The sequence below is a fragment of the Gymnoscopelus braueri genome (assembly GCF_963280865.1).
Source record: "Gymnoscopelus braueri genome assembly, chromosome: 4".
NCBI lineage: Eukaryota > Metazoa > Chordata > Actinopteri > Myctophiformes > Myctophidae > Gymnoscopelus > Gymnoscopelus braueri.
Genome location: NC_137605.1, coordinates 22104373 through 22113006, shown reverse-complemented (window position 1 = coordinate 22113006; position 8634 = coordinate 22104373). Strand labels below are relative to the sequence as shown.

The window sequence follows — 8634 nt, the reverse complement described above, 5'->3', positions numbered from 1 at the left end:
ACTGAGCACACGTGGATTATGCATAGATAAACCAAATGAAACCCAACAAACATCCCTTTCTTCTCTCACTTGTTATTTCCATGAACAATCATCCATATACATACATTTATATTGCTTTGTCAGCTTTACAAACAAATTTACATCAAATACATCAGGATTATAATCATAAGCCTTTTCCTAAGGAGAACAATCTGTGTTGAGTCGGATGTTGAGTCATTGGTGTTTGTACAATGGGGGGGGAGTTCAGATTCATGAAGGTTCAGAGTTGCAGAAAGAACCCTATACCCAACATTACAGCTAAATTGACCATTATATGGGCGGCCATTTTGTATCGCTCCTTGTAAGTATTCATTTTAAAATTAATGGCCACTTGAAAGCAACAGTTATCACTACATCTCATAATTGTCTAAAACATCTTAAGTCAGAGTGCTGTGGCCCAATTAGTGAACGTTTGTTTGGGGTGAAAACCTGAACACACTCTGAGCACTCTGCCCTATATGTGTTGTTTCTCCATCCTGAATGCTGTTACTAGACAGTGGCTATTATTGTAGTCTTCACTTTTATTATAACCCTTAAAAAAACAGATTTGTATTTTACACTAACACCAGAGTAAAATGTACCTTTATTTTGAATTACATCTGAAAGAGAATAGACAGCATATCGTTGCTGTCAAGCAGAAACGTCTTATCTCCATTTTTTTTACATTACTTTTTGTGTTATTTCGAAAATGAACGCCCTACTTGATCACATTACAGTACAGCGTCACACAAAAGCATCAAAAGTAGCAGATCCACAAGCTCGAACTGTACTACTTTTGCTGTTTTTGAATTTGAATCCTGAAAAGTAACAGTTTTGGACAATATTATATATCAAGGAGACAACATTGACCTCCAGGAGCGGAGATGATTTGTTGAAGTTACCAAAACATGTATCTGTATCTGATGCATTGTGTCTCAGGTGGACTTTCTCTTTTACTTTTAGCCCAACTCAATTACAAAGTGATCACCCAGGACCAGCCCGCATGTTAATGTCAGATGTAAAACAGCCTGGGGGTCAAGAATTTAGCTCAAAGCCTAATTTATACTCCATAGTTCGCCAAAAATAGTAGATCTGCAAGTTGTGAGCTGGTAGGCCTGCTGTTTTTGGCAAAGAGATTTGGTTTGGATGGAAGTACTGTGTAGAATAGAGGGTCTAAGTGGTATTAAGGTGAGTATTCGTATTCCTCTGCACTGCGGCGACCGAAGTCCATCCAGCCCAGGTAGTCTCTGTCCTTTATCCTGTGACTGGGGCCTACACCACTGGCTCTGCTGCTCACAGAGGATCTGGTCTGAGACAGAGAACCTGGAGGGGCCACAGAAATGGAGAGAAACAGAGGAGGACAGCGTAAGTTCATGACATGATGACAGTGTGCGTGTGCGTGTGCGTGTGCGTGTGCATGCGTGCGCGAGCGTGTGTGTGTGTGTGTGTGTGTGTGTGTGTGTGTGTGTGTGTGTGTGTGTGTGTGTGTGTGTGTGTGTGTGTGTGTGTGTGTGTGTGTGTGTGTGTGTGTGTGTGTGTGTGTGTTCTGAGTAGTCATTCCCTGTATGTTCAGGGAACCTATGTATGATGACTATTGAAAACTGCAGATCTACAGTCTCACAACACACCACAGGCCGAATCATTGAGAGCTTGTAGATCTGCTATTTTTGCTATTTTCTTTACGTTTTTTTTTAATACTTTTTTGGATATGTTGAAATATCTATTTCTGACATGCCCAAAATAGGTTTAAACAGGAGGTTGTGGTCTTGTCATTACTGGTTCATGCTGTATAGTCAGTGATGTGATGAACAACAACACACATCCAGACTAAAATGTACACTGTGTACTTTACTCCCAATGTCATGAGCCTTAAAAGCAATGGATTGAGTTTGATTTTATATTCACCCTTCCTGGTCATTAATCTAGCCAGCAGCTGACTGAGACTGTTGTTTAAATCTGTGTCCTCTGGTAACTGGTTGTAATTCACCGCTTGTCCTGAGGAGGGCGCTGAAGCTGAGCGGGTCTGGCGTGTGTGGTCAGGCGAGGGAGGAGGCAGACTGTCTGAGTGAGTGACTTTAACCTCTGACCCCTGTAATTGGACAAGATGGAACAAATGGACAATGTAAAGATTAGTATTGCCTCCAAAAGTGTTGCATCCACATGCACACACACACACGCGCGCGCGCGCACAAACACACACACACACACACACACACACACACACACACACACACACACACACACACACACACACACACACACACACACAGACACACACACACACACACACACACATGCTTGCAGAACATGTATATTATTGGCATGATGAGAGTTGTTTTACTGGAATTCCTCAGCAAATGGTTATTTTGTGTGTGCGTGTGTGCGTGCGTGCGTGTGCGCACGTGTGTGTGTGTGTGTGTGTGTGTGTGTGTGTGTGTGTGTGTGTGTGTGTGTGTGTGTGTGTGTGTGTGTGTGTGTGTGTGTGTGTGTGTGTGTGTGTGTGTGTGTGTCTTACCATGGCTGTGAGGACAGACACAGTGAGCCAGTGAACAACACCGCCAACAGAATGCACACACAGACACCTGGATACATGGCTAGAGACACACAGAGAGAGAGAGAGAGAGAGAGAGAGAGAGAGATGAGAGAGAGAGAGAGAGAGAGAGAGAGAGAGAGAGAGATGAGAGAGAGAGAGAGAGAGAGAGAGAGAGAGAGAGAGAGAGAGAGAGAGAGAGAGAGAGAGAGAGAGAGAGAGAGAGAGAGAGAGAGAGAGAGAGAGAGAGAACTAAATCACGTCCATGAATACATGTAACATTTCTAATAATCATAGTCCTAATACCACAAATACTGTCTATTAATAACCTTAACCTTCAGGTATTATGCTTTCATTCATACACTGCAGCTCAAAGTGCAACTCTCTCTCTCTCACATGCAGGCATAATAAACAGAGGCGTTTGAAGAAAATGCAAGTTGTTATCTGGAGTGCAGCCGTGAATCATTTCACAACCGTCATAGGAGAGACAGGAGCAAGAACAATACAATGACCTCCAACTCTATTTCTCTCTTAGCTCAATTATCTGCTTTCTCTCTCGTTTTCCAAGACCTCACGTCTGTTATTGTTGTATTTTACTGGTATTTTACTAGTCGCACATGTTCATACTCCCCCCCCCTCTCTCTCTCCCCCCCAGAGTGAGGGGATGAATGCTACACTATCAGCATTAGGAACATCTCAGGGGGAAAACAGAGCAATTAAGGATCATTCTTCCCGTTTTCTTCTCGCTGTGTTTCTTGGACTGGGTTCACATGACACATTAAATTACATTACATTGGAGAGCATTTAGCTGATGCTCTCATCTAGAGCATCCTTTGAGTGCAGCCACAGGACAAGGACCAGTCACTGGTACAGCACAATGAGCTTGTACTAGCTCTGCAGGCTAGAGGGAAAAAAAGGAGGGGGCAAAGTATAGAAACTTAGGGACCCGGTCAACTTAGTTAATAGGGTTTAAGTGTAAAGATTCTTATAATCGGTAACTTAACTGTAAAATATCTAAATCAACTTCAATCTACTGGGTCCGGGATCCCTAGGGGGTCCTCGGAGGTACTGCAGTGTGGCCGCCAAATCTTTGTGTGATAGGGACTTTATTTTTGTCACTTTTACATTACCCACGTGAACCCTCGTATCCGTATTTTGGGGGAACTTAGCAGATCTACAAGCTCACATTAGCTGAGAATAGTGGATCATTAGCCAAAAATAGCAGATCTATTTTCGGCGAAGAGGTTTGGTGTACAGGGGGAAAAGAGCAGACCAAGTACCGAGCCAAAGGTCAAGTTTACAAAGTAGGGTTTAAGTGGTCAAATGTCACACATTTAACATGAATCCAATATGTAGTGGGGGTCCCTGCTTCATCCCTCACTCAGCCAGGGGGTCCTTGGCCTGAAAAACGTTGAAGACCCCTGATCTACTGTATAACCATATCATGTGGGTGCACCGGTACCCGAGCGGATAGTGCATTGAACACGTACAGTATACTCCTACGTTGCCGGTTAGATACTGGTCGGTGGACCTGTGTTGCATGTCGTCACCACCTCAGTTTCTTGTGTCTTTCCTATACATTCTAAATTAAGCAAAAACAAAAACTAGAAAAAGTGCTCCTCGGAGCACAGGTCTCCTCCGCCAGGTCAGGTAAGTTATTGTGGTCCAGCAATGTTCGGAATTCGCCAACCAGGAATGTGAAAAATCAGGCGGATCGGACGGATCCGTCTTGATCACTTAAAGGGTCTACACCATGAATTTCATTTTTTTTTTAACATTCAGTCATTCATTCTCATTTCAGAGATTTTCAGAATGGGCGTGTCTGAACAGGCCATTTCAGAATGGCAATGCAAGTGACATCACTTGCATTGCCATTGCATTGATGCTGGCCAGACAGAATTGCAGACAGACAGAAAAATCTAACAGATCTGTCTTGATCACGTGACTATAGAGATCATGTGTATCGATTTGCGTGAAATTTGGATAAAATCTGAAGGAGCAATATAAAAAAAAAAGTTGTATATAAGTCTCCTGGTGGCGCTATAAAAGGCAGATGTGAAAAATGCAGGGAAAAGGTTTTTCCTTGGCCTCTCGGGAGTGCGCAATCAAAGTTTTACACAGATCTGTGCAGTTATAGGTAAAAACACGAATCGGCCTGTTATAGCGCCACCATGAGGCTGATTTGAACATTTTCAAGTGGCATTTCTTCCTCTGCCTTGTGAAAATGTGCGTGCAAAATGTCAAGGAAATTGCATTCTGTGTTCATAATTTCAGCCATTTTGTTCCAAACGGAGCACTCCTGCAAACTTTGGAAGCCATTTTTAGCCAATCAGGATGGAAAATGAAAAATCTGAAATACGCTTTTTGTTTAATGACTATAGAGATACTGTGTACCGATTTGCGTGACGTTTGGACAAAATCTATAGGAGTACTGTCAAAAAAAATGTTTTGCAAAAAGCGGCCTCCTGGTGGCGCTATAACAGGCCCATTGGAAAAAATTTGAGCAGAGGTTCTGAATTGGCATCCAGGGAGTGTGTGTGCACAGTTTCTTTGCGATCAAGCCAACGGAGCCAGAGATTAGCTGATCACAGACGGACAGACAGACGGACAGACGGACAGACGGACGGACGGACAGACGGACAGACGGACGGACGGACAGGGTGCAAAACATACTCTCTCGCCATGCCTTACAGCCTGGCGGAGAAAAGTAAACAATTTAATAAAAACATATTGGACACAATACATCCAGTATTGTAGTATATAGTATGATAAGAAGCAGATAAAGCTAGGAAGCAAAAAAAAAAGGAGGAACAGCTTTGAAATTGTGCAATGTATTGGGGTACAATTTGGATATTTGTTGCTTGTTTAACCGCATGCATCCGAGCATCCCTATTCTAGGGAGCTCACAACGCTGGAGATTTGCAGCCCCCCCCCCCCTCTCAGTTTCCTGTCTCTCTACACTCTAGTCTTCTGTCAAAATAAAGCAAAAATCAGACAAACAAACAAAAAAACGGGCTATTATAATCATACATATTTTAAAAGATGATGTTGTATGAAGGTGTTATCACAACATGTCTGAAACACACATTCTCTAATTTACGTCTATAAGAGCAACACATTTCATGGATCTCAAGTGTGCAAGGTGTCAAACAGTGTGTGTGTGTGTGTGTGTGTGTGTGTGTGTGTGTGTGTGTGTGTGTGTGTGTGTGTGTGTGTGTGTGTGTGTGTGTGTGTGTGTGTGTGTGTGTGTGTGTGTGTGTGTGTGTGTGTGTGTGTGTGTGTGTGGTGGATTGTCTTAAAGTGTTGATAGATGTGGTGCTGTCCCACATCCTCCCAGAGGGAATATGGACCAATTAGACAAACCAGCACTAGTTGGCTCTAAGGCTTCGTAACACTAATAACTCCCCCCCCCATCTCTCTAAGCCGAGCTCCCTCCCCCCTGTTTCTCTCTCCCTGCCTCCATTCTCACTCTTTTTATCTCCATCTCTCTCTCTGCTTCCCTCCGCCTCTCTCTCTCTCTCTCTCTCTCTCTCTCTCTCTCTCTCTCTCTCTCTCTCTCTCTCTCTCTCTCTCTCTCTCTCTCTCTCTTTCCCCCTCTCCCTGCCTCCATTCCAGTTGTATTGCTAGTTAAGCTCTCCATTTTAATGATCCCTCTCTTCTTCTCCATAACATTATTTCCAATGCTGTATTTTCCAAACAGGCACATGTTAGAGGGTTGCTTTAGACAGCATCAATCTGCAGGAGTGCAATTCAGTCTCCTTTGTCCAGATGTTCAGACTTTGTCCAGAATTTTTCTCAGCGGGAGTCTCTTTATGTAAAATAAATAAATTAAAGGAACTCCTAATAAACAAGAAGAGAAGACAATATTTGTCTTGTTTTTTGTTAACTTTATTTGTCGGCACAGTGATGTAACAGTCATCATTATATTATTTAAATGTTCTGTAATGTATGTGTACAAATAAACAGACATTCTGTTCATGCTAATATGATTCCTGTTAGCAGCTGGTCATTGTTTGGTAAAACCTATTCATTATTCACCAGGCTAGAAATTATTATCTCCTCTCCTCTCCTCTCCTCTCCTCTCCTCTCCTCTCCTCTCCTCTCCTCTCCTCTCCTCTCCTCTCTATAGAGATACTCCTCTCCTCTCCTCTGATGTAATAGTATAGTAGGATGTATTAACAGGCATTTACAATAATTCTTATCTTAATGTTCCCAACCCACATGTGGCAGGCTCACTTTCAACAAAACAAATAGCTAATTATTGTTAATAATCATTCTATACCGTATGTCAATAAGTCATGTATGTTTTAAAACAAGTTGCAACAGTTTTTCTGGAATGTTATCAGAAAAGTGGACGAGCAGACACAAATTATTGAATGGGTGTACTGTAAATTAAACCATTAAAAAAAAAAAAAACTAAAAACTGAAGTAACTCCCTGAATAAAAATGCATCCATTCCTCTCTTGTTTAGATTAAATATAAATGCTTTTGGATGTAAAAAGTCCCACCTAACCACTTACTGTAAGCCCTATGTAAATAAAATATGGTCCATTTATCTAGCGTCTTTATCCAAAGTGCATTGCTTCCACCCACGCACACACTGATGACAGAGGCATCACCAACCTGCTCATCAGAACAGTTAGGGGTTCAGCATCTTGCCCAAGGACACTTTGACAGTAACCAATAACCCAGGGGGAGCTGGGGATTAAACCTTCTGACATTTTCCACCCACAATGACATGCCCAAATTAGGCACACCAAGGTGAAAGTGCTTAATTTTTTTAAAGCAAACTTGTCTTGTCAATGTTTCGAGTAAATTTGCAATGTACAGTAATCGCAAAAGTCTAACAAGCTGTGAAACTCATGAAAAACACACATTAGAACCAATCCCAGTCCCCGTTCTTACCTTCAGTTTTACGGTTGACCCAAACAAAGAGGAGATGTTGAGAGGAGAGGAACCAGCTTCAGTGTGATGCTCAGGGATGAGACACAGCTAGAGAGAGGAGCGCTTTAAGTACATACAAGGCAGGCAGGGGGAGGGGCTTGGACAGGTGGGAGGAGCTTGTTGCTGCCGCACGCTGATTGACTGACGCAACTGGAGACGCAAACATCAAATTCATACGCACACACAAAGACACATGCGCACGCACATGAGCGTGCACACACGCACACACACGCACATGTGATGCCCACTAAAGTGTCATCACATTAGTGTGATTGTTTTATGTGTCACAGTGTTTTGAGAAGTGTTTGTATTTTATTTTACCTTTCAAACCCAGGTTGTGTCTTTTTATAATGTTTTCACCAAAAACAATAACTTTGGTCAATAGGTGGCAGTGTAACACCATGGTATCAACCTGCCTTGCCACTGAGATTGTCTTTGAGGTAGTCTAGTGCGCATGCGCTACTGGTTCTTCTCATAACTGAGGAGACTCGGTGGAAGCAAGACCATGTTTTACTGTCTCTAATTCTTCTATACAACTTTAACCTGTTTTCCAGGTGGGTAATACTTCACAAAGCACACAGAAATGATTATTGTTGTTTATGTAACGTCGGGAGTTTACTGTGTTTACTTTTGGGTCGAATTTAAGTGTAAAATGAGTGACTGGAAAATGTCTCATTGTTTGAAATGTTTGTAATGGCGTCCACCACGTTGCTCTGTCGGGTGCCACGTTAATTGTGTGTGTCTGGGTATCACATGTCCATTCTTTTTGTTAGGTTTGTGTTTTGATTTGTATACTGGCTGGCTCCATTTATTATTTAATGTGTATATGTTTTGAACAAGTGATAAAAACGGTTTTGGGGGAAATGGTTTCAAACCATGTAGCTGTACAACATGCAGATGTAAATATTATGTTCATTTAGTAGTGTTACTGGTACTGATTATGCTAAGTCCTGATGGTGCTTAGAGCATCTTATATGAAAAATGCACTTAAGATGCAAGTTAATTAATGACCAAAACGAATTTGGGAAGTGTTGAATGCAAATAAGAGAGACACACAGAGGTTACATGATGTGTTGATTTTGAATGTATTTTGGATCAGAATGATGACAGAGAATGGTTATTGGATTTTGCTGTAGTGGTGA

At 42.1% G+C, this 8634-nt stretch overlaps 1 protein-coding gene across 1 annotated transcript; it reads right to left on the bottom strand.

Annotated features, from left to right (window-relative positions):
* On the bottom strand, positions 1 to 7526 carry LOC308083510 (cholecystokinin-like). The gene is made up of 5 exons (XM_080425823.1): positions 7454 to 7526; positions 2534 to 2612; positions 2309 to 2315; positions 1924 to 2107; positions 1 to 1341 (listed from the first exon to the last, which is right to left on the bottom strand). Exons 2-5 carry the CDS (start codon positions 2608 to 2610, stop codon positions 1202 to 1204), a joined length of 408 nt encoding a protein of 135 aa, XP_080281949.1. The 5' UTR covers positions 2611 to 2612; positions 7454 to 7526; the 3' UTR covers positions 1 to 1201.
* Positions 7527 to 8634: the final 1108 nt, after the last annotated feature.